At 40.6% G+C, this 27,499-nt stretch overlaps 1 protein-coding gene and 1 pseudogene across 3 annotated transcripts in view; both read right to left on the bottom strand.

Annotated features, from left to right (window-relative positions):
• The window catches only part of THSD4 (thrombospondin type 1 domain containing 4), a 1,135,048-nt gene that overhangs the window by 96,594 nt on the left and 1,010,955 nt on the right, over positions 1-27,499 (bottom strand). For all 3 annotated transcript variants that reach the window (XM_073586946.1, XM_073586947.1, XM_073586948.1), the window contains one exon: positions 15,973-16,148. In XM_073586946.1, coding sequence (XP_073443047.1) covers positions 15,973-16,148 — 176 coding nt within the window. The remainder of the gene's footprint in view (positions 1-15,972; positions 16,149-27,499) is intronic.
• The window catches only part of LOC141098969 (translocation protein SEC63 homolog pseudogene), a 43,165-nt pseudogene continuing 34,077 nt past the window's right edge, over positions 18,412-27,499 (bottom strand).

The raw sequence follows: 27,499 nt of genomic DNA, 5'->3' as shown, positions 1-27,499 counted from the left end.
AAAGCTCAAGAATTTGCTGATTAATTGTTTCACTTACATGAAAGAAATACATTATATTTTGTCAAAAAGTGTAAGAAAAGCAATCAATCTTTTCCTAGGTAAAGCATTATAGGTATTATTTCATGTACTTTTCACATCAACAAATTTAAAATTAAATTCTTTGCTTAATCCGCCACAAATATTCATAATATTTGAGTTCAGCTAAAAGATACTGTATGTAAACCATAATTCAATTTTTGAATATAACCTTAGCAACTCACCCTCACTTGTTATTCTAATGACACCTGCAGATTTTTTTTGGTAAGGAATGGATTCTTAGATGTTACTATTTTTTTCTACTCTCAATTGCCAGTGCAGTAAAATGACAGCCAGAAAAAGTCAAATTATGGGCAACACACAACTTTGCAACAGTTGACAAACTCAAATATTACACTTAGTGACTTCTTGCTGAGTAGAACCATTTAAAAAGGTGGTACTAGCAACTACTCAATTTTCAGCAAATTGCATTACAGAGTATCCTGTTCAGCTGCAAAACATTCTTTATCAAACAAAATGAACTCCAATTGCGCCAATGAACCATACTGGTAACTTTGCAATTACAAGCAAAGACAAGCAAAGCATTTGAAATTTGCATTCGCCAGCTTGACAAATTAAAAAAAAATATTTCCGGTAAATGTTAACAATGCTAAGCTTCTAAATGCTGAGAAAGGTGTGTATTACACTTTGAGGTATCAAATAACTGTTCTGAGCTTCTTTTCATCTCTATAAAGCAAACACAGCATTAATGTTCAAGTGACCTCAACATATCTTGCTAAAAGAAAACAGATAGTAACCAGTGGAAACAATTAACTCATTTAAAAACACTGCAGTAACAAAACAGTTTAGCCTACTTAAAGAATATGTGCACTATTTTTACATTGATGCCATATTATTAGGATAGGGCCTCAATGTCTGATCGTCTGGGGTCCGGTACTCGACACCCCCCTGCCAATCAGCTGTTGTCAGTGCGTGGCTGCCGTTGGCCGGAAGTACTTACTTGCAGACCTTGGCCGTCTACTTGTAGTGGCCGGGGTTTGCTACTGCACATTCATCTCCCATTTAATTGAATAGGAGGCAGATGTGCAGTATCCCCCGGCAGCTACTACAAGTAGACAGCCAAGCTCCTGAAAATAGGGCATCAATGTAAAAGTAGAGTTTTGTCCTTTGCTAAATGAAGAAGTAATCACTTTTTCATAACCTGTACAAAAGTATTACTTTATTTAGTTTGTAATAACAGATGTGCTGTTTTGAAATTGAAGAAGCAATGGTTTCTCAAATAGGAATGAAACAAATTCTCCTTTTTTTGGGATCTGCAACAGATTTGATATTTTCAAAATGACTAACCAATTATACTAGCAGAAGATGCACAGTAAAGAAATTAAGACGGAACTGGCAAAGAGATGTCTAGCGGTGTAGGGTCAGAAATGGAAGCCCAGGTACCAGTAGTGAAGTATATCAATATGAAGCAGATGTGTGGCAGGCATGGCAGTGCAGTGGCAGAAGTCACAAGAAAGAAAAATATCACAGGTCAGGCAAGGAGATGTCTAGTAATGCACGAGACAGCAATAACATCAGCAGTACAGTATAGATGATATGATAGAGAAGGAGTAGATGAATAGCTGGACAAGGGCAATCAGCATTGGTGTCAGCAAAACAATGGTGAAGAAAATGTACAGGCAGGTGGTAGGCAGATTACTCAGAGTAACTCTCGACTCTGCCTTGTTCTTCAAACCACACATCCAAACTCTTGCTACCTCCTGTCGCCTCCAACTCAAAAATATTTCCAGAATCCGTCCCTTCCTCAGCCCTCAATCTACCACAACTATTGTACATGCCCTCATTATCTCCCGCCTTGACTACTGCAACATTCTCCTCTGTGGCCTCCCTGCTAACTCTCTTGCACCACTCCAGTCTGTCCTCATCTCTGCTGCCCGACAAATCCACCTCTCTCCTCGCTACTCCCCTGTCTCTCCCCTCTGAAAATCCCTCCACTGGCTCCCAATTCACCAACGAATCCAGTTTAAACTACTAACACTGACCTACAAAGCCATCCACAACCTATCCCCTCCCTATATCTCTGAAAATAATCTCCCAATATCTTCCCTCATGTAATCTTCGATCCTCCAAAGACATCTTACTCTCCTCCACACTTATTCATTCCTCACACAACCACCTCCAAGACGTCTCCCGAATATTCCCTATCCTCTGGAATTTCATGCCTCAACACGCCTGATTATCCACCACCCTCGGATCCTTCAAACGGAAACTGAAAACCCATCTTTTCAGGAAAGCTTACAGCCTGCAATAACCATGCTGCAGCCTCACCACCACCCGAGCCGCCGCCTCAAAACCACCAGAGCTGCTGCACCCCCGACATTTTTTCTCTTCCCCACTATCCCATAGAATGTAAGTCTGCAAGGACAGGGTCCTCTCCCCTCTGTACCAGTCTGTCACTGTAAATTTGTTTACTGTTAATGATATTTATAACTTTGTATATAACCCCTTCTCATGTACAGCACCATGGAATTAATGGAGCTTTATAAATAAATAATAATAATTACACATTCGATCTAATCATTAGCATCAGCCATAGGTGAATGAAAGTTGACACTGATCTATGTGTGATTTAGTTTTTTCAAATATAATTTTTCCCTCTTGTTTTGGATAACTTGGTCAGCTAGAGTGTGATAAAGCCACCATCCATATGGAATAACTTCTCTGACAGTGCACTGCAGGCCACTTCTTGCCATAGGTCTAAAATGCTGACTCAGAAGTCCATAGGATCAGGACTCAGGATATCGGATTGAAAATCTGACATAGTCTAGGTGCAACAAAATCTGGATTTCAGCCTGTGTCTCTCTCTTTTTGCTGAAAAGTGTCAGATTGACACAGCAGCAAATAAAACACATGAACCATCATGTCAAATATGCTGCCTTGGCTACTTGTTATAGCCCTAGAGCTTGCTTATGCGGAGGATAATTGAAACTCTACAGTGCGGACAAGGGTCTCCTGCTTAGTTTTACTCTTGGAAAGCAACTACTCTGTGAAAACTTCATCATGCAGGGAACTTATTTTATTTCTGCTATTACGCCAGTATGGACTACCTTTTGGAAACCCTAAAAAGTTCCCCCATTTTGCTTTTATAGCGAGGTGTAAAAACATGGCCATTTTGTTCTCTAATTTTCCAAAAAATTTTCTCTTTGCTGTCTTGTGCAATCGCCCAGTTGGGGGTCACTGAAGCCAGAAACAGCAACAAGACGGCATACACGGGTGTATTATTCAACTATTAAAATAAAAACGTGTGAAAAAAAATAACATTTTTTACAAGACACACACTTTGTGAGGTAGACAGCTGCATTTACATTTTGGGAATGTGGAGATTTTTATTTTATTTAAAGAGAACTTCATAAAAAATTGCAAAAGAAATACAAAAAAAATAGCTTATAACTTTTCTGTCTCACAAGTCAGGATATACTTTTTCTGACACACAAGTATTGCTTTCAATATTTTCCTTTAGTAGCAAAACTAGGACAGAGGGGTATTACACTGCCCTTTCCAGTGCATCAAGAATAAAAAAAAGGGTTATCACGGTGCTGTATTGCAGTATATCATTTATTAATCAATTCACAGTCACACTGATTCTGAAAGTCCTACATTTTCCCATCACTTGAATCTTTATATTAATATTCACTGTGTGAGGGACGAGAGAGAATCCATTTTGGATTGTAGGACATCTCCCTCCATTCCTGGAATGTGCCCCCACCTTTGCATCCCCCAGGCCATACAAGGCAATGCAATGCTTTGCTTTAATTAAAGAGCCAGCAAAAACACAAGGGTAAGAACTTTTTTGCAGCTGCAGCCAGCTGCCTCTTTGTCTGACTGAAGCACATGGAGACACCAGCGTACAACAAGTCACAGCAGGCTCTGATGTATTGAATCTGGAAAATGACCTATAATAACAGAATGTAATATCTCTGAGCCTAGCCGAGCACATTATCGGAATCGGCATTCCTTTCCCCATGCGTCCATATTTAGCCACCTCCATAACCCTGCATTATGGAGTTATAAAGCATAGCTAACATGAATTACATACAGTAGGCAAATATGGTCTATATACGCAGATAAAATCCAGCGGAACCCAGTGGCGGCACAACCAACCCATTCAGAGCTTCGGGCGCAAATTTATGGGTCTTCCATAATTATGGAAAGAAATCTTATTCTCAGGCAAGGGAGGAGGGAGGCAGCCCAGCCCAGGGGTGGCAGCAGAGTGTGGGAGGGAAAAACTTAGGAGATATAAGGCAGTCCCTGATTTTGGACTCAGTTTTCTAATGGCAGGAAGATACGTTAGCTGACGCAGCCAGGAAAGCCTATAACTAAGATTTGGACCAGTGATCCATCAGCACCTCCCTGTGGTCACATGCTACATAAAAAGGTAATTGCAACCTATTTATATCCTATCCTTGCACTACACTTGTGACTGTATACATGTATATTGTCCTTGTAAATATATCCCTGTATATTTCTAGTGCGCCTTTTTGGCGATTAAATATAAAATTAATCTTGGGCTGCTCTTTTATCTCGATTCACGAATCCCCATGTCCACACTCTCGGTTGGTTAATTGTACACTACCCGGGTTGGTTTCTGACCTGATACAAGACTGTTGTAATATGATGCTTATGTTAAATGAGGAACTGGTGCCAGAATGCCATGTTGTTTTAGTGAGGAACTCTGGCAGTAGGCCGGGAGGTTTAAATATATATCCCAAGCCTGGACTGATGATATATATCTCCCCTCATTGGGAGCACCTCACTAACTCACACCTATAAGGGAAGCCTTTCCGGTGACTATTTGCCCTCAGTGCAGTTCCTTGACTGACCTGGAGCAAGTGGTGGCATCAGAGCCGATCCCTGCAGGTCCTTCTCTCCCCTCCCCCGAGGTGAGTGAAGTCAATGCACCACTTCCCCTGTGAGATTCCTCACACGCTGAATATGATTCAGCCCACTATTAGTACGGAACAGTCAGATTTAGGCCTTTGTATCCCTAATTATTATTATTATTATTATTATTATTATTATTATTATGCATTTATATAGCGCCATTTATTCCATGGCCCTTTACATGGGAAAAGGAGAAATATAGACAAGTATAGTAAACATGTGTGAGACAAGGGACACACAAGTACATAAGGAGAGGGGACCCTGCCATAGAGGGCTCTCAGTCTACAGGGATGGGTGAGGATACAGTAGGAGAGGGTAGAGCAGGTCACGCTGTGGTTCAGTAGACCGATCATTGCAGGCTGTAGGCTTGTCGGAACAGGTGGGTCTTCAGGTTCATCTTGAAGGTTTCCATTGATGGTGAGAGTCTGATGTGTTGCAGCAGGGAGTTCCAGAGTATGGGGGAAGCACAGGAGAAGTCTTGTATGCAGTTGTGGGAAGAAGAGATAAGGGGGAGTAGAGAAGGAGATCTTGAGATGATCGAAGGTTGCGTGCGGGTAAGTATCTAGAGACCATGTCACAGATGTATGGAGGAGACAGGTTGTGGATGGCTTTGTATGTCATGGTTGGGGTTTTGAATTGGAGCCTCTGGGCGATAGGAAGCCAGTGAAGGGCCTGGCATAAGGGGGAGGCTGGGGAATAGCGGGGAGACAGGTGGATTAGTCGGGCAGCAGAGTGTAGGATGGAGCAGAGCCAGAGTGCTAGAGGGGAGACCAGAGAGTAGGAGGTTGCAGTAGTCGAGGCGGGAGATGATAAGAGCATGCACTAGTGTTTTTGTGGTTTCATGATTGAGGAATGAACGGAACCGGGAAATATTTTTGAGTTTGAGGCGGCAGGAGGAGGCGAGGGCTTGGATATGTGGTTTGAAAGAGAACGCAGAGTCGAGGATCACCCCAAGGCACCGAGCGTATGGGACTGGGGAAAGAGAGCAGCCATTGACATTGATGGATAGGTCTGGTGGAGGGGTAGAGTGAGATGGGGGAAAGATGATGAATTCTGTTTTGTCCATGTCCAGTTTGAGAAAGCGAGCAGAGAAGAAGGCTGAGATAGCAGACAAACATTGTGGGATTTCAGTCAGTAAGGAGGCGAGGTTGGGTCCAGATAGGTAGATCTGCGTGTCATCGGCATAGAGGTGATATTGCAAACAGTGAGATTCGATGAGCTGTCCCAAGCCGAAGGTATAGATGGAGAATAGTAGGGGTCCTAGGACAGAGCCTTGGGGAACACTGACAGACAGGGGGCGAGGTGAGGAGGTGGTGTGTGAGAGGGAGACACTAAATGTTCCGTTTGTCAGGTATGATGAGATCCAGGATATGGCCAGGTCTGTGATGCCAAGAGATGAGAGAGTCTGTAGCAGGAGGGAATGGTCTACGGTGTCGAAGGCAGAGGACAGGTCCAGGAGAAGGAGGACAGAGTAGTGTCACTTGCTCTTGGTGGTTAGTAAGTCATTAGTGACTTTAGTTAGGGCAGTTTCAGTTGAGTGATGCGGTCGGAAGCCAGATTGTAACCGGTCAAAGAGGGAACAGGAGGAGAGGTGGGAGGACAGTTCAAGATATACATGCTGTTCCAGAAGTTTTGAGGCGTAAGGGAGAAGAGATATTGGGCGATAGTTAGACACAGAGGATGGATTAAGGGAGGGCTTTTTGAGGATGGGTGTGATTGAGGCATGTTTGAAGGATGAGGGAAAGACACCATTTGTAAGTGAAAGGTTGAAAAGGTGTGTTAGAGATGGGATGAGGACTGTGGCCAAGTTAGGGATGAGGTGAGACGGGAGTGGGTCGAGGGCACAAGTGGTGAGGTGTGATCTTGACAGAAGGGTGGAGAGCTGATCTTCTGTCATGGTGGAGAAGCTGGCTTTTACAGAACAGGGCTGAGCGGCTAAGAGGGGCATTGAGGGCTGCGGGCCAAAGTTTTTTCTGATCGTATCGATCTTCTGCTTAAAGAAGGAGGCAAAGTCTTTGGCAGAAATGAGAGGAGGGGGAGGAGGTGCTGTGGGATAGAGTAGATAATTGAAAGTGTTGAAGAGCTGTTTAGGGTTGTGAGACAGGGAGGATATGAGAGATGCGAAGTAAGTTTGTTTTGCGGCAGAGAGCGTGGACTTAAAGCTGGCAAGGGACTGCTTGTATGCGTTGATGTGCTCAGTAGAATGGGTTCTCTTCCATCTCCACTCAGCAGCCCTGGAAACCCGTCTCAGTTCTTTGGTCAGGCTGGTGAGCCAGGGCTGCCTGTTGATTGTTCGAGTTTTGCTCTGCATGAGGGGAGCAGCCGAATCAAGCGTTGCTGTTATTGTGGTGTTATAAAAGGTGGCAGCAGCATCTGTGTCATGAAGGGAAGCTATGTCTGTAAGAGGGAGAAGGGATTCAGAGAGTGATTGTAAATTGAGGTGTTTGAGATTCCTGCGAGGGTGAGCGAGTTTATGGAGCGGGGATTGCGCAGTAGGAGAGGAGAGGGAGGAGAATGTCAGTAGGTTGTGGTCAGATGGGGGGAGGGGTGAGTTATTGAGGTTAGTGAGGGAACAGAGTCGGGTGAAGATGAGGTCCAGCGTGTGACCATATTTGTGAGTGGCCGCAGAGGACCATTGAGTGAGGCCGAGGGAAGCCGTGAGTTATAGAAGTTTAGAGGCAGCCGGGGTGGAAGTGTCAATGGGGATGTTGAAGTCGCCCATGATGATGGTGGGGATGTCATCAGAAAGGAAATGGAGTAGCCAGGTGGTGAAGTGGTTGAGAAAGGTGGAGATGGCTAGTTCTGGGGGGCGGTAGACGACAGCCAGTTAGAGGTTGGAGAGGGAATAGATGCGGACGGAGTGCACCTCGAATGAGGGAAGAGTAGCGTAGGGTGGCAAAGGAATTGGGGTAAAGGAGCAGGTATCAGACAGGAGCAAGCCAACACCTCCACCACGTTTGTTCTTGGGGCGAGGGGTGTGAGAGAGATGGAATCCGCCATAGGAAAGCGCAGCTGGAGAGGCTGTGTCAGAGGGAGTGAGCCAGGTTTCAGTGATGGCGAGGAAGGAGAGTTTGTTGGTGATAAAGAGGTCATGGATAAATGGTAGCTTGTTGTAGACAGAGCTTTGCACTCTGATTTCCTAGCCCTAGGTTGTAAAATCCTGAAATAACTACTGCTTTGTCAGCCCTCATCCTTTAGTACTTTTCATAACCCCGCCTGATTGGCGCTAGACCCTTTGATGTGATACCCGCAAGGCATTATGGGGAAGATTGCAGTCGTGCCTGATGTCATGATTCTGCTCTTTGGTTGAGTCAATCTTCAGCAATGCTTGAAATAGCTCCAAGCATTTTTTTTTTTTTTTGTGATCCACACAAATTGAACTGCAAATTATTTGAATTTGATGAGATCTGTAAACTTTAGGAAATTCAACATGAAGTTTATTTGTGGTGGATTAATCTTCTCTCTTTTTGCAACAAAATGTCACATTACAGTTTTCTATGTATTGCATAAGTCAAATGTAATTTTTTAAACATTCTCTTAAATCAAAAAAATGTAATTTTTTATAGAAAAATAGTCTGCTACATCAAAGTGTTTACACCAAAAAGCTGACTTAAAATGCAATAAATAGTAGAATAATAATAATAGAAAAATGTTAGTGCAACGTGGAATTGCACAAAAAGTTTGTGACTTTTGGCATTTTCATTGCTGTTTCAAGCAGCTTTGCCATAATCAGCAGAGTTGGAAGGAGCCAAGACAGGACAGGGCACAAAAATGTTGGAACGTTCGCTGTATTCATGCCAGCTTTATTAGCTCTGTGAAACACTAGTCTAATGAACTGAGGCCATAGTTTCCTTTTTTTTTGTATTCATGCAAACTGTTTACACATTTTTCAGCAGATATAATAGTTAAAATAGTCTATCAATATCCAAAGTTGGTGCTCCATCACCAGTCAGCTGACCGAAGAGGCCACGGCACCCTTCTCTATTGCTAACCAGTAGTTATTTGAGGGCTGTAAGGTCACTAGACAGGCCAGATAGCTGTCATTTCATTGAAAAAATTGTTTTTTTATTTTTTTAATCAAGTTTTTGCTTCTCTTTATTGCTAAAATTGCATTGAGTGATGCATTATTTCATAAAAAATCTAAACCTGACAATGATATCTGTAACAAAGGGAATGTTAGTAGATAAAAAAACAGGCACTTAAAGGGAGTCGGTTATCAGGATTTTGCTGTCCCAACTGAGAGCAGCATGATGTAGGGGCAGAGACTTCGATTCAAATGTTGTGTCACTTACTGGGCTACTTGCTGTAGTTTTAATAATATTACTTTGTATCTTCTGCAGATGTACCAGGCCTTCAGTGATGATCTGGACACACCTTTCTCCACACACTTTTGATTGACAGCTTTTGTCTACATTGTGCATGAAAATAAAGTAGCCAATCAGCCGTGTGGTGATGATAGACCGAACTTGTGGAATTCAAAGATTAGGCTGGTTTCACATTTGTGTCTGTTTGCGCTGCATTTCATCTGCAGCAATCCGTATGCGTCATGTTTGCCTAGCTTTAATATGGTGTACACAGGGACATGCGTTTGCATCAGCTCACATACATCAGCGTACACATTCGGTTTTTTTTCGGTGTGCGGCGAGGTCCGGCAAACACAACATGTTGGATTTTTGGAAGCGGTAAAAATCCGTCAAATATGCACATACATGCGCATGCGGAAGAGTGCGTCAAACGCATTACTGTCTATGGGAGCGCATGCATACGCAAGGACATGCTTACGCACATGCGTTCTATACACATGCTGTTTTTTTAATGAGTTGGTCCAGGAAGTGATTCAACCACCTGCTAATTGAGAGCTCTATAAAAGGAAGTGTGGACACAGCAAGGCCATAACTCTCTGGATGATACCACAACACTGGCTATGTAAATATAGAACCTTAGAAAATGTCATCCAATCTCACTGCTGTTTGTACTTTGTACTAAATTATTTTTCTGTTTACTTTTAGACGTGTCAACTGGCCTGGTGCAGTGGTTGGCTCCTGGTGCAGTGGGTTTCTCCAGTTTGTCTCCAGGTGCTGCTTTCTGTCATGGTGAGGACAACACTGTCTATGTAAGTATAGAAGCTTTGGAAATGTCTGTCTCTCTGAATGCTTTTTCTGTTCCTTGTAGACTGGCCGACTCTCTGGTTCAGTGGGTGTCTCCTGGTGCAGCAGTTTTCTACTGGTCGTCTCCTGGTGCTGTGGTTGTCTCCTGTTGCTGCCGTCTGTCCCTTGCCTGCGCTGACTGTCATGGTGTATTGTTGTCCATTGTTTTGTTTTTTTGGTCTACATTGTTTTTGGATCTTTACAAGTTTAATTTTTCTTCTGTTCTTTTCTGTAGTGTTTCACTTGACTGCTCTTCAAAATGTCCTCATGTGAAGAACAGACTTCTTCCCAGGGTGGACCTGACAAAGATTATGTAATCACATTTGCTATACTTATTGTTATGTATTGACTGGCAATATTCCACATGTGTTAAATCATTTAACTTCTTTACAGGTACCTGGCAGTGATGAAGAGCAGGAGCAGTCGAGTGAAGAGGATTCTTCCCAGGGTCGTTGGGCTCATGTGTCTCAGGAGGAAAGATGGGGTGTAAGTATTCGTTTCATCAGAGTTGTAATCAAGTTTTTTTCAGTTTTACTTAAATTTTTTTTCTATTTTATCTATAGGTTTCACAATGGGAAGAAGCCACACTGGATACATACAACGAACAACTAATCCACCTTGTGCATGAGCGAATACCGTTGTGGGACACCCGTGACTGCTAGCACTCCGACAATGTGGTGATTCGATGTCTCTGTGAAGAAGTGGCAACATCGCTGCAGCCTGGTTGGGACCGTACCACGCCACAAGCCAGAACAGATTTTGGTAAGTATTGCAATGTGGTCTGAACCTGTGAATGGATGTGCATTGTTTTCTAATTTTTTTTCCCCTTCACAGTGAAACGAATCAAAATCCGTTGGCGCTCAATGAAGGACTGCTTCAACAAGAACATGATTAACCCTTTAGTGATCGAGCCAAATTTTAAAAATCTGACCAGTGTCACTTTATGTGGTAATATCTCTGAAACACTTCAACAAACTCCAGTGATTTTCAGATTGTTTTTTCGTGACACATTATACTTTATGATAATGGTAAATTCAGGTCGATATGTTTTGTGTTTATTTATAAAGAATATCAGAAATTTGACAAAAATGTTAAAAAAATTGAGGGTTTTCAAACTTTGAATGATTATCCCTTTAACCCAAATGGTCATACCATAGCAAAACATTAATAAATAATATTTCCCACATGTCTGCTTTACATCAGCACCATTTGTAAAATGCTATTTTATTTTGTTAGCATTTTAGGAGGTTTAAAAATGGAGCAGCATTTTTTTTTACTTTTTCAAAGAAATTTGCAAAATTATTTTTTTAGGGACCTCTCCAGGTTTGAAGTAACTTTAGGGATCCTATGTATTGGAAAACCCCCAAAAGTGATACTACTTTAAAAACCACACCCCCTGACATACGGAAAACTGCTGTCAGGTAGTTTATTAACCCTTCAGGTGCTTTTCAGGAATTAAGACAAAGTGGCATGATAGGAATGAAAAAGTTGATTTTTACCATCTAAACGTCGTTGACTTTTGAACAGGATAGTGTAGACTCTAAGGCAGACTCTAAGGCTGCTTTTTGCTCATGAATTGCCATGCCAAACACCAGGACCAAACAATCATGATCTCAGGGTGCCAATGGGGATAAAGAGGGAGAAACCACACTGTTTTAAACATTTATATGATATAGTCACTATTGACATTAGAATCTAAGAGGTTAAACAGATGGATGGTGACAACACTGATCGTTTGTGATACAGCAAGTTGTCAGTTATGATGTGCAGCCGACAGCTGCTGGATTGTCACCTGTATGGGGATGCTATTCTCATATCTCTGGTCAGTTAAAAGATGTATTGACGGTCATTAAGGGGTTAAGGAGGTTCGGGTTCGAAATGGTTCTGCTGCAAGGTTCCGGAAATACAAGTACCACCGGGACCTTACCTTTGTGAGGCCTGCACTTGCTCAGTGAACGTAAGTATCTAATTTTTTTTTCTTTTTATTAAAGTTTAATTTTTCTCCACACAGAACCAGGAGCAGCACAATACAACCTTGATTTTCGCTCTAATGTTTTTCTCTTTTCCACACAGAACCTGGTGCAGCACCATACAACACGGATTATCCTCTGTTGAAGCAGCTCCTCATCTACCAGCCACTAAACTGATGCAGTCCCAGTCATCCACGAGCGATGGAACAACCCTGCAGGCTTCACAGGCTGGGGAAGAGGCAGCCAGTTCATCAGATTTTCCTCTCTCCCAGCCCTTTGCCTCTGCTTTTGCTGATTCTTCTCATCAGTGGTAAAGGGCCTGGGAGAGGTCAGGCATGCCCAAGTTTATGCAATTAAGCTCAGTCTTCCAGGATGGGATTAGGTTGATTGCTGACAGAGTGAAGAGTGGGTTCAAGGAAGTCAACAAATGCCTTGACCGCCTGGAAGCCGACCTTGAGAGACCGGCGCAACTTTTTTTTCTGCAATTGAACATAGCGTGATGGAAAACCTTACGCCTCAACTCCAGCTGAATGTCATGCAGGCCTGATAGGTTGCTTACAGCCACGCATTACAGCAGCAGTCACAATCCTACAATCAACAGACTGGAGGATATTACCAGCAGCCAATCTACTTTCCAGCTCCCACAGCACCGAACTATCCACCACCACCACCGCCTCCAGTTAACCGAACGACCATGCTGCCAAGTCCTTCAACCCTGCAGCTGGCAGCATCCACCATGCTCCAGAGTCCAGCACCCATGCAGCCAGCAGTATCAACAATGCTTCCCAGTCCACCACCTGCGCCCACTACAGCACCCATGCAGCCAGCAGTATCTACAATGCAGCCCAGTCCAGCACCATGTCAGATGACTGCTGCAGAGCACACCACTCCCACTCAGCCCAGAAAAGGGAGGTCCCCCCAAAAAATCTTGGCACCAGGATCAAAACCAGGAACCAAAAAAGTATGCCCACTTTGAACCCATCACCTCCACCCTCACCTACCAATTTGTCACTGCCTTCCCTTGTGTCTCTGTCTGTTTCTTCCAGTTTGTCTATCAATTCCCATGATTCCACTTTGCCATTATCCCCAATGTTTCCACTGACATCCCTGATCCAATCCTTCAATTCATTGCCCCTTCCCCTGTAGACCCTTCCCCCTGTATCCCCTTCCTCATCAACTACCACCCAATCCTCACAGCTCCACACCCCCAAGGTCCTCCCCATCTCAAACTCACGCAAACCCCAAAGAAAAAACAAATCACCCCAACCTTAACCTTTTTTTGTAAAAGTGTTGATAATAAAAGTTGTATTTTGTTAGCACTATATCTTGTGTTATTTGTATCTTAATGCACCGCTGCCAACACAAGCACACTTTATTTTTGAGGGAAGGTATGACACAAACACACTTTATTTTTGAGGGAAGGTAGTTTATTATATTTAACTCAGCAAACATTAGGGGTAAATTTTTACATTATATGTACATTTTAACATCACAGGTACATTTAAACATAACCGGTATGTAATATATGACTTTACAGGTAAATTTAAACATAACAGGTACATTTTACTTGGCTTAAATCATTTCTTCTTGCCATGCCACATGCCCATTATCTGAAACAAGGTAAGCGGCAAACTTATCACTCATCTGGGCAACTTCCACTGTGGTTCTCAGAGGGTGAAATTGGTAATCATGCAAAGTAACAGGTTTCTCAGGTTGTAAGCTTGGTCTCTCTTTTACCATGATGTAGTTGTGAAGAACAACACATGCTTTCACAACCTCATCAATAGTGTCAATTTTTAGATTAATGGATGTGCACAAAATGCACAATTTCGATACCAGCAATCCAAATGCACACTCCACGGTTCATCGTGCCCTTGTCAGTGTGTAGTTGAAAATTTTTTTTGCGTGATTTAAGTTCCGAATTGAGTATGGTTTAATGAGGTTGACACACATTTAGAACGCCTCATCACCAACAACAAAAGGCATTGGCGGTCCATCAGTGTTGGGAAAAGGTCATGGCGGTGGAAAATTAAAATCATTCCCATACAGATATTGACCCATGTCAGAGTTTTTGAACCTATGCGATTCATTCCCTCGTCCAAATGAGCCAATGTCCACAGCAACAAATCTACAATCGGCATCCACAATAGCCATTAGAACGATGGAAAAATACTTTTTTATAATTGAAGTACTCTGTTCCATTTTCAGCTGGTTTCATAATCCTAATGTGTTTGCCATCCACAGCCCCCACACAGTTAGAAAAATTGCAAATTTCCTGGAATTTTGAAGCATTTTCAATCCAGAGTTCATTTGTAGATTGGGGGAGGAATTCATGCCGCAGAATGCCAACTAAAGCACGACAAGTGTCTACAATAATCCCAGAAAGGGTGGATACTCCAATCTGGAATTGGAAATGTAACAAAGACAATGTCTCTCCAGTAGCCAGAAATCTGCGGAAATGAAAATGAAAAACAAAAATCAGTACACTGGTTAGGGATAGGGATAGCATTAGGGATAGGGTAGGGTTAGGGTTATTTGTGACAGGAGCTTCTTTTTCAACACTACGTACCTCAGGGTGATCAAGAGACGTTCCTCAGCAGGAATTGCACGACGGAGCTGTGTGTCCTGCCTGGCACTGGATCCTTGGACACGTAGCAGCAATTCATGGAAGCTCTGTTGCGACATCCTCGTATAGTCAAAAACTTCTCCAGGTTTTGCTGCAGCTCGGTGTACAAAGAATGGTAGGCTCCACTGCTCTCTCGGAGTTCAAGGATGGGGTGTTGCCAATAGCGACGACGTTGTCTTTCTCTTCTTCTTTGTTCTTGACAAGCAAATGCAAAGGCAGCAGCCAACTTCAGTTGTAAATTCAGATCTTCTAGGATGCGGTCCAGGTCAAGATCAATCTTGCAGCTAGATACAGCAGCCAAAGACAAGGATTTCCTCAGTGCAGTATGTCTATATATATAGAAATTCCATGAGACACGCCTACTGGGTGTCTGACGTCAAGGAAAAGCTACTGGACAACATTGGAAATTTCTAACGCATGCGCATAAAAAACGCAAATGCATGCAAAAATGCATACGCATGCAAAAATGCATACACATGCATGCAAATGCTGTGTTTTTTTGCGTCATGCATAAGATAATGCGGATAAAAAATGCTGCATAAACAAGTGTATGCATGCGTGTTTGCATGCGCTTGGGAATGCGGATGATACGCTGCGGACTCAAATGCAAATGTGAACCTAGGCTTACATTGTAGCCGGTTTTCCAGCCATCTCAGTGATAATTGCCTGCAAATAAAACAGGGTTTTATTAGAACTACAGCAAGAAGACCGATATGTGACACACCTTCAGAATCAGGGTCTCTACATCATGCCGCTCTCATGTGAAGTAGCAAAAATGTAATAAAATAGTCTCTTTAAGATACAAAGAAATGAATTAGGATCATTCATTGATGTATGGACACCCAGTATGATTAAACAGTGATGACTGTAGCCAATCAGAAATAGCTGATAGGCTGCGGCACTGATTTGACATTCTTTGTGGATACATGGGGATGTAAATTACTTTTTTAAGTTTATGATGCACAGAAGTGTCATTCTAAAGGAGTAGTTTAGTAGTGGACTTGCACATTAAGAAGAGTAGATTGATCACAAACAATCTTAACTTATTAAAGTATTTCAGTGACAAAAACAGACAACTTTAGGATGAGCTAATTTGGGCTCTTCACTGATTTTGCACAGGTAGCAATAAAAACTTTTTTTAAATATCATCAATGTCCTTTCAGCCATACTTTTTGGGATCATAAGCAATGCCTAGCGAATAAACTTTAAATGATCAATCACTATCTAGCTGTGAAATCTATATTTTACTTACATAAACATCGAGTATTTCATTTGTTGGTCCCTCCGCTAGAAATGATTCCCCTGCAGTGCTTGAGATTTCATTTGGTCGCTTATATGTGAACATTGTTCCTCCGCCTTCATATTTTCCAGGTCTGTCAATTGCCCAATTCCCATTGATGATTGATCTGCCAGACCTACTGCGGAGAGCTAGTGGGCAGAGAAATACAAATAATATTACACTGTGAGCATTATGAGAAACATACAGTAGCACAGTATTACACTGGAGCCTACCTATAAAGAATTAGCAAAAATCTTGTTGAAGTGTTTTTAAAATATGCATCAATAAAACAGTAAGAAGCTTCTAAAAGAACTGTTACAATGGCCAGAGATAAAACAAAACAAAGAATGTAATACTAGAGCCATTATCATACAGAAGTGAAAAAAATTATGAAATACAATAAGACTTCATATTTTATAAAAACTAAGCAAAAAAATGATTTAGTAGTCTATTGCCAGAGTCATATGATATACACTGACTGCCTTGTAGAATTTAATGCAGCTCAAGCGGTTGGCCCAAAATCAACACAAGGGTCTACAAGTCCATCCACTGGGACCCCAAATAATAATCATAAGAATTAGGATTGATAGTATAGCAGCCCCACTGCTATCTGTCCACTGTCCGATCCTTCGCACCCTCATCACTTTGCATCTCTAGCCCGGTGTTCCTTTTAGGCCACAGCTTCCAGCCAAAAACAGGCCCTTAAGGTCACTGTGCATGATCTATATGCAATTCTCAGCCAGAAGCCCTGGCCTAGAGTGAATATCAGGCCTAAGATGTGATGCAACAGAGGTGCAGAAGACCAAACAGCTGAAAGGGAACAGCAGGAATGGCCGCAAAGGTGAGCGGTAAAGTGAGTATTTATTTTATCTTTAACCTTTCAATGCAACTTACCTCACTGGCTTCTGCTTCTGCCTGCTGTCCAGTCCTCCATACGTCTGTTGTACCATGCTTCTCTGGCCCTTTGTTCACTCTAGTCCAGTGCCAGCCGCAAGCAGGCCCTAGAAGTGACTATGCATGCATAATTAATGCCAGGGCCTACTTGTGTTCAGAAGCACCGGCATAGAGTGAACACTAGGCCTGAGATGCAATGGAGGTATTGAGGACCAGAGAATTGGCAGGGAGCAATGGGAGCGGCAGAGAAATAATAGACACCAAAGCATAAAAAAGGATATTAAATTTGCAGAGAAATTTCCTGGTAAAATCCATGCAAACAAGCAAATTCAGATTTTGTCAGATCCGTTCATCTCTAGTTAGGATGTTTGAAAGTATGAGAGTTTAGCAGCAACCTTTTATTTTTTCAATGAAAGTTACAAAACTTATTTTATTAGTGACAAATTTACTTTTGAGATGACTTTTTAGGGGCTAACATGTCAAAAAATAATAAACAAGACCCAATTTTAAAAACAGCACCTCTTAAGGTATTACAATGACTTTCAGAAAGTTTATTAACTCTTTAGTTGCTTTATAGGAATTAAGGCAAAATGGAATGTAAAAGTTACACAGAAATGTTACAATAGCCCCAAATTTTTTTATTCCACAATGATAACAATATAAAATGGACCCCACAATTTGTTGTACAATTTCTCCTGAGCACGCCAATACTCCATATATAGGTGAAAGCTGTTTGGGTACATGGCATGGAAGGTGCACTGTATGAGTTTTCAAATACATTTTTCGCTGGAATAGACTGCAGATCTCATGTAGCATTTGACTCAATATTAACTCTTTAGTTGCTCTTTAAGGTGCACTGTATGAGTTTTCAAATACATTTTTCGCTGGAATAGACTGCAGATCTCATGTAGCATTTGACTCAATATTAACTCTTTAGTTGCTTTATAGGAATTAAGGCAAAATGGAATGTAAAAGTTACACAGAAATGTTACAGATCTGCAGATCTCATGTAGCATTTGAGAAGCCTCTAAGGAACCAAAACAGCCGAAACCCCATCCCCCTAAAAATGATCGCATTTTGTAAACTACACACTCAACAAATTTAGAGTTTAATGACCAGTTTGAACCCACAGCCACTTCACAAAAGTTTTATTGGGATGCAATTTTTTGTTTTTTACATGAAAATGTTTCTTTAGCTCTAACTTTTTTATTTTCAGAATAGTAACAATAGAAAATGGACTCTGCAAAGTGTTGTACAATCTGTCATGATTATGCCAATACCGATAAGTGGTTTGAAACAAAGCGAGCCTCAAAAACAAGCACTATTTGACATTTGGTTATCAGTTTTTATTGTAATACAGTAGACTCTGGATGCTATATCACATTTAAAGAGCTATTCAGGTACTAAAAAAACACAATAGATGTTATTTTGTAAACTACACTCCTCAAAAATCTAGAGGTGAGTTTAACATCTTGAACCTATAGGTGCTTCACATTTTATAGCGTTGGGCAGTGAAAATTAAAAAAAAATTTGACTAAGATGTTGATTTAGTGACAATTGATTGATGCCACCAATTTCTCTTATCAGCTGAGGAATCAGTACATCATCTGCAGGTCTGCTTGAGGCATCTTTATTATACTGTGGATCAAACTCTGATGCACCGACTAAGACCATAATGAGACACTTCATGTCTATGTTCCATGTCTTATATATAAAATATATGCAGATCTGTGTCGTGCATAAAAGGATCTGGTCTCCACTATATCGGATTGATTTATATCACCAAGAACCCACAACTGAAAGAATGACCATTAAAGCTAAACCATAAACCAGCAATACCAGCATAAAAGTTTTCTGGTCCACAATCCATGCTGGCTACCTAATGCCAAAATGTGTAGCCTGTGGTCCATCGGGATTGCCATATTCTTCCCATTTTCTCCTGCACTCATCATCTGTTAAAGCTTCATATGCTTTGGCTATTTTCATAAATATAGCATCATCTCCTCCTTTATCAGGATGGAATTTCAGACAAACACGATGATATGGTTTCTAAATTTCTTAGACAGTGGCAACCGAATCTAAACCTAGAACTTCATATGGGTTGTATTCTTGGTATTCTTTATCAGTTTTGGAAATTGTGTTGGTGAAGAATATAAACTATGCCCATCCAAACAGCACTACTTTCTTAGCAGTCGGAATTACATTCTGCTGTGGCTTTATAGCCTTTAGTTACTTCCACAAACAGTTTCTATATACATGACGGATGTTTTTCAGTCAGGCTTGTTCAGAGTTCTGGTCAAGGGGCCACATGTAGTATGTGGACGGGACGCAATCAGTCCTTCGAACGAGGCCAGGAAGTACAGTGATGCGAAAGAAGCCGTTTCTGCAAGCACGCCACAAACAGAGTCGCCTGAGGTATGCAAAAGCACATTTGGACAAGCCAGTTACATTTTTGCATTCCAAGAAAAACACTTGCTACCCACAGTAAAATTTGGTGGAGGTTCCATCATGCTTTGGGGCTGTGTAGCCAATGCCGGCACCGGGAATCTTGTTAAAGTTGAGGGTCGCATGGATTCAACTCAGTATCAGCAGATTCTTGACAATAATGTGCAAAAATCAGTGACGAAGTTGAAGTTACGCAGGGGATGGATATTTCAGCAAGACAATGATCCAAAACACCGCTCCAAATCTCCTCAGGCATTCATGCAGAGGAACAATTACAATGTTCTGGAATGGCCATCCCAGTCCCCAGACCTGAATATCATTGAACATCTGTGGGATGATTTGAAGCGGGCTGTCCATGCTTGGCGACCATCAAACTTAACTGAACTGGAATTGTTTTGTAAACAGGAATGGTCACAAATACCTTCATCCAGGATCCAGGAACTCATTAATAGCTACAGGAAGCGACTAGAGGCTGTTATTTTTGCAAAAGGAGGATCTACGAAATATTAATGTCACTTTTATGTTGAGGTGCCCATACTTTTGCACCAGTCAAATTTTGTTTAAATGCAGATTGCACGTTTTCTGTTAGTACAATAAACCTCATTTGAATCCAGAAATATAACTGAGTCCATCAGTTATTACATATATGAAACTGAAAGAGCTGTTGCAAAAAACAAAATTGTTATAAAGAAAAAAGGTTAACATTAATAGGGGTGCCCAAACTTTAACATATGACTGTATAAGACATCAATTTCTGTATAGATACAGTTAATCATTATTTACATTAACTGGATTATACCAATTTTAATATTATTATTTCAAGTATCTAGTATAAATATATAAGCATATCATATGTGAACAGCGGTCTCTGCAATTGTGATTGGTATGTTGGATGTACTTTTGCTTTAATTTAATATTTGCCAACCTGGGTGACATATCCTGCCCCTTCACCTATAGTTGTTTTATATTTTGTTTTTTATCTTCACTGTTTTTCTTGTCTTATAATTATGTCTTGTATATTTATTTGTATCTTCTGTTGTGCAATCATGTTTTTAATAGATATACAATAAAATGTATATTATATATTAATTGTTGTGGATACTTTTTTCTGTTTATTGGATTTGTGTTTTGGTAGTTCACATCATAGACTAATTTACCCTTATATGTGGGATTTCTTTTCTATAAAGGTTTTTTCTCTAAGGCAGTTGTTGCCTGCAAAGAATTCTCTACAAAGTATTTAAAATGAACATTTTATTTATGATACAGTTAATTTTTCTAATTACTTTAGAACCCCTGAAATGAGGCGGCATTGTTGAAAAATGGTTGCGGTTCCTAAATGTTTCACAGGATACTCTTGTTTAACCCCTTTAAATAAACCTGAAAGTCTTCACTTCAAATGCATCTCAATTGTTTCATTTTAAATCCAAAATAATGGCATGCAGAGCCCAAACCACAAAGATTCAGTCACTGTCCAAATATTTCTGGACCTAACCGTATATATTTAAAAAATATATATGACACGCCATGTGCAAAAATTATCTTCTTTCAGTGGGATTTTTAATTTTATACTTTACTGCTCATTGGCTAGGTTACCAGCCACCTCCGCAATCTATCAGTGATGGCCAGTCTCTTAGGCAAGTAGTGCAGTCCTTGCAAACTGTGCTCTGAAGCTGGTCAGCATGTGGATGCGTCTGTGCCCCTGATTTTGACGCTGTGGAAGAAAATCGGCCTCTGCTTGCATTTTAGGAGAGTGAGCAGTTCAAGTCAGCAATGCAATCTTGCCATTGGCATAAATTGTCAATCATCAGGAGCGCACTGCCACTGTCAAGTAGAAAGCCAAGGGGTTGGGAAGCAATGCTTTTCTGAAGATAATTTCATCAGACAGCCCACTTTAGGACCATTGATGCTTATGCCAATTATAATGCTTTATGAATAATGAATAAAAAAAAAAATCTATGTCTCAGTTGTCCCCATAAAGCAGTCCAATCTACATAATTTTATATTTGAATTCTTATTTTCACTATTAAAATTAGCAAAACCCCATTAAACTCTCCAGATTCTCTTCTTGTTCTCTATATTCAAGACTCAGCATTCGCTCATATTAGAGATGAAAATATCAAAGATAATTACTGCTTGTAAAAAAGTTCTGCAGAAAATAAATTTGTTGTAAAAGAATTATAGTAAAAGCAGCTGAATCATATAAATTATATACAATATTGAGTCCATCAAGAGGATTCCTATGTGTCATCGACACATTTCTCTTATTCAGATTGAACATTGACTTTCTTGCCTTCCTGTACGACGCTATATACATTAGTCTATATATGACATCAGTAATGGTTGACTTTAATATAAGACCTGATAATCTGTGGGTGTATTACTTTACAAAATTTATGTCTGAATTTCCCTTAATCACATACCCTAAAATCTGCCGTAGACATAATATTATTCATACATGTAATAAACACTCCATATCCTATTTAAAGCCGATAGTTGATATGTATTATTCAACCAGCCATTCTCATATCTTGTAATGGGAATGCATCTCAGCACTGGTAATGTGATTTTTTTATGTAACTCTCTCACATAATTTTCCTCAAGTAATCTGAGCTTTTATTGTATCAGCTGAACAACGGAACATTTTTTTTTACAAAGTGAGGCCAGAAGACTACTAGAGTATCTGTTGATACTTCATAAGGGAACTTTAGAATGATGTCTGGATAATTTGTGATCTTATCGTGATAGCATAAAATAGGAAGAAACCAGAGTATGTGGGAAAGAGCATTGTGCCTATTTTACTAACTACACTATTCTGTAGAGATGGACAGCTGAAAAGTGTGGGATTTCATTTCACTTTTCAGCCATTTGTTCCTAAATGTCAATAAAGTGTATCCTTCACCAGACTCTACCATCCTCGGGGCTGACACAAAAACCGTGCTTTATTCTATTTTGTTTTCATGCTATACTTTTGATAAAAGCATTTTAAGGGGATATCACATAAAGACAACTCTTGTCCATATATTCCTTTAGGACACAAGGTTGTCATTGAGGATGGTCTATTCGTGAGAACAGAAAGCCCATATGGCACATCTATGTAAAACATGGACAGCTATTCCATTAAACGGCTGCCAAGTCATTGTGGCACATTTCCATTCAATGCATATTTTGCATTATATGACTGTAAAACCCATTACTGGCCCTTACAGTGTTGTCACAATGGAAAACATCAAAGAGCAATAATGACAAGTAGTGCATGTATACTCAAGGAGAAGTAGCTCACCACAGCAATTTAGAAAACTGACTCATTGTTTTTGCTTATATAGAACCTACATGTTATGCAGCACCCTTAAAAACATTGTCGCCATTCAGAATCCCTCTTTGGGCTTGTAGTCTAAATGCCCTGTTTATACATGTTTGGAGTACGCGATGAAACTTTCATATCCAGAAGATGTCCACACAAACATGGGGAGAACATTCAATGCAGAAGTCCATAGTGAAATTTGAACCCAGGACAAAATGATGCACAACAGTGTGGTGTACAATGTAACTGGTGTTGGACTGGGGCACTTTTGGTCCACAAGAGAAAATTATTTTGTGGTTGTTGTTTTTTTTGCATTGCACATGCAAAACACAAAATCAATAAAATTGAATGAATTATTTATGAACCAACTCCTAGTTAGCAGACCGAAGTTTAAATAATTAGCAACAAAGGTTGTCTTCTGCTGAACCTTTGGGACCGATTATTGTGTCAGAGTCTAGATCCATCAAAGATTCCAATGGTACTCTGATGGGCCAATATGAACATGAATGTAAAAAATCAGCTGGATAAGCTATTTAGAAAGGTCTATGTTAGTTTTTTTCTAGTACAGTATGTAGGCACACAACATATGAATATATGCATAATTGGTAATGCGTTTCTGAAATTGCTATTAAACTGCCTATCTTTGCACCATGTTGGCCATTAGACATGAAATGTATCAACCTCTGAGGACTCTCAAATTTTACTATTTTTTGATTAAATTGTCAAAACTCATCTTCTAAGCAATAAACATACATTGTATTAACATTAGAGTTGAGCGATACCGTCCGATACTTCAAAGTATCGGACCGGAATGGATCGGCCGATCTTAAAAAAAAGTATCGGTATCGCCGATTCCGATACCGGAAGTCCCATTCAAGTCTATGGGACTTCCGGTATCGGAATAAGAAAAACCCTATTTTTGCCTTGTACAGCCTCTCTGGGGACTGTACGGGCCTTTTGGGGGGCTGTGCCGGCCTGCCAGGGGGTCTGTGCAGGCTCCGGTGGTCTGTGCCGGCCTGCCGGGGGGCTGTGACGGCCTGCCGGTGGTCTGTGCAGGCTCCGGTGGGCTGTGCCGGCCTGCCGGTGGTCTGTGCAGGCTCCGGTGGGCTGTGCCGGCCTGCCGGGGGGCTGTGCTGGCCTGCCGGGGGGCTGTGCAGGCTTCGGGGGTCTGTGCAGGCATCGTCCGATGGGACTACAAGTCCCATCGGGCGATGCCTGCTACCATGACAGTGATTGACACATTAGCCAATGATGGGACAGTAGTAGTCCCATCATCCGGCTAATGTGTTGAATGTAAAAAAAAATAAAAAAATAAAAATTACGTGCTACATACATACAACATGCATACTACATATATACTACATGTAACATACATACTACATATATACTACATGCAACATGCATACTACATACATGCTACATTCATGCTACATATATACTACATGCATGCAACATACATACTACATATATACTACATGCATGCAACATACATACTACATATATACTACATGCATGCAACATACATACTACATATATACTACATGCATGCAACATACATACTACATATATACTACATGCATGCAACATACATACAACATATATACTACATGCATGCAAAATGCATACTACATATATACTACATGTAACATACATACTACATATATACTACATGCATACTACATACATGCTACATACATACTACATGCATGCTACATACATACTACATGCATGCTACATGCATGCTACATACATGCTACATGCATGCTACATACATACTACATGCTACATACATACTACATGCTACATACATACTACATACTACATATATACTACATGCATGCTACATACATACTGCATGCTACATACATACTACATACATACTACATACATACTACATGCTACATACATACCACATATATACTACATACATACTACATGCATGCTACATACATACTACATGCTACATACATACCACATATATACTACATGCATGCTACATACATACTACATGCTACATATATACTACATATATACTACATGCATGCTACATACATACTGCATGCTACATACATACTACATACATACTACATACATACTACATACATACTACATGCATGCTACATACATACTACATGCTACATACATACCACATATATACTACATACATACTACATGCATGCTACATACAATACATACATAGACATACAGTACATATAACATAGAGTAACATACTTACCAATACTTGTCACATTGTTCCCCGAAGCCATTGTCTTTTACGGAATAAATATTAACATAGCAAACCACAAAAATACTCACCCATGATCCGAAGCAGTCCACGAGTGTGTCCCACGACGATCTTGGGTAGAGAACTGCAGCATCAGCTGATGCTGCCGCTCTCTACGGGCTGCAGGAATCCAATGACGGAAGGTAGGTATCCTTCCGCACTGTATTCCTCCGCCACTTAAAAAAAAAAAAGCCCCTAGTCTCACTTTATGGTAAAAGCTGTGTGGGAATTTCCCACGCAGCAATGGCATAAAGTGAGACTAGGGACTTTTTTTTTTAAGTGGCGGAGGAATACAGTGCGGAAGGATACCTACCTTCCATCATTGGATTCCTGCAGCCCGTAGAGAGCGGCAGCATCAGCTGATGCTGCAGTTCTCTACCCAAGATCGTCATGGGACACACTCGTGGACTGCTTCGGATCATGGGTGAGTATTTTTGTGGTTTGTTATGTTAATATTTATTCTGTAAAAGACAATGGCTTCGGGGAACAATGTGACAAGTATTGGTAAGTATGTTACTCTATGTTATATGTACTGTATGTCTATGTATGTATTGTATGTAGCATGCATGTAGTATGTATGTAGTATATATGTGGTATGTATGTAGCATGTAGTATGTATGTAGCATGCATGTAGTATGCATGTAGTATATATGTGGTATGTATGTAGCATGCAGTATGTATGTAGCATGCATGTAGTATATATGTAGTATATATGTAGTATGTAGTATGTATGTAGCATGCATGTAGTATATATGTGGTATGTATGTAGCATGTAGTATGTATGTAGCATGCATGTAGTATGTATGTAGTATGTATGTGGTATGTATGTAGCATGTAGCATGCATGTAGTATGTATGTAGTATATATGGTATGTATGTAGCATGTAGTATGTATGTAGCATGCATGTAGTATGTATGTAGTATATATGTGGTATGTATGTAGCATGTAGTATGTATGTAGTATGTATGTAGCATGCAGTATGTATGTAGCATGCATGTAGTATATATGTAGTATATATGTAGCATGTAGTATGTATGTAGCATGCATGTAGTATATATGTGATATGTATGTAGCATGTAGTATGTATGTAGCATTCATGTAGTATGTATGTAGTATGTATGTGGTATGTATGTAGCATGCATGTAGTATGTATGTAGTATATATGTGGTATGTATGTAGCATGTAGTATGTATGTAGCATGCATGTAGAATGTATGTAGTATATATGTGGTATGTATGTAGCATGTAGTATGTATGTAGTATGTATGTAGTATGTATGTAGCATGCAGTATGTATGTAGCATGCATGTAGTATATATGTGGTATGTATGTAGCATGTAGTATGTATGTAGCATGCATGTAGTATGTATGTAGTATGTATGTGGTATGTATGTAGCATGTAGCATGCATGTAGTATGTATGTAGTATATATGTGGTATGTATGTAGCATGTAGTATGTATGTAGCATGCATGTAGTATGTATGTAGTATATATGTGGTATGTATGTAGCATGTAGTATGTATGTAGTATGTATGTAGTATGTATGTAGCATGCAGTATGTATGTAGCATGCATGTAGTATATATGTACCATGTAGTATGTATGTAGCATGCATGTAGTATATATGTGGTATGTATGTAGCATGTAGTATGTATGTAGCATGCATGGAGTATGTATGTAGTATGTATGTAGTATATATATATATTTTTTTTTTAAACATTTAACACATTAGCCGGATGATGGGACTCCTACTGTCCCATCATTGGCTAATGTGTCAATCACTGTCATGGTAGCAGGCATCGCCCGATGGGACTTGTAGTCCCATCGGACGATGCTTGCACAGACCCCCGGACATCAGCACAGCCCCCCGGCAGGCCGGTACAGACCCCCACAGGGTGCACAGACCACCGGCAGGCCGGCACAGCCCCCCGGCAGGCCGGTACAGACCCCCACAGGGTGAACAGACCACCAGCAGGCCGGCACAGCCCCCCGGCAGGCCGGTACAGACCCCGGGCAGTCCACACAGCCCCCCGGCAGGCCGGCAGAGACCACCGGAAGGCCCGAAATGACGGCGCATCATGATGCGCACACACCGCGCATCATGATGACGTCATTTCGGCTGTCAATCAACTTTGAACTTCCGATTCCGATGCCGACTTCCGATATTGAAAAAATATCGGAAGTCGGTATCGGAATTCCGATACAGCAAGTATCGGCCGATACCCGATACTTGCGGTATCGGAATGCTCAACACTAATTAACATACATTTATTAAATGTTCTGTTATACTTTTTTAAGTGTGCATTTCAGACCACATACTGTATAATTAAGGTATTATGTACCTACCAAACTAATATTGAATTAAAAAGTCTTTATTTTGTTTTGAATGAATTCAGGCACGAGGTAATTATATTAACTTACACAGATTTAATGAAACCTGGTATTATACAATTAAAGAGAAATTATAACGAGACACCTGTCCCAGGTGTTGAGAAAAGGGCAAATTGCCAAATGCAGAGCACCTTCGGCATCTGGCACATTTAGTGGTAATACTGAACCACATATTATTACACCTTCAC

This window comes from Dendrobates tinctorius, unplaced genomic scaffold (assembly GCF_039654945.1).
Source record: "Dendrobates tinctorius isolate UK_male_01 unplaced genomic scaffold, ASM3965494v1 ptg000097l, whole genome shotgun sequence".
In the NCBI taxonomy this organism is placed as follows: domain Eukaryota; kingdom Metazoa; phylum Chordata; class Amphibia; order Anura; family Dendrobatidae; genus Dendrobates; species Dendrobates tinctorius.
Note: the sequence above shows the minus strand (reverse complement) of the source record. Positions and strands in the feature narration are given on the sequence as shown.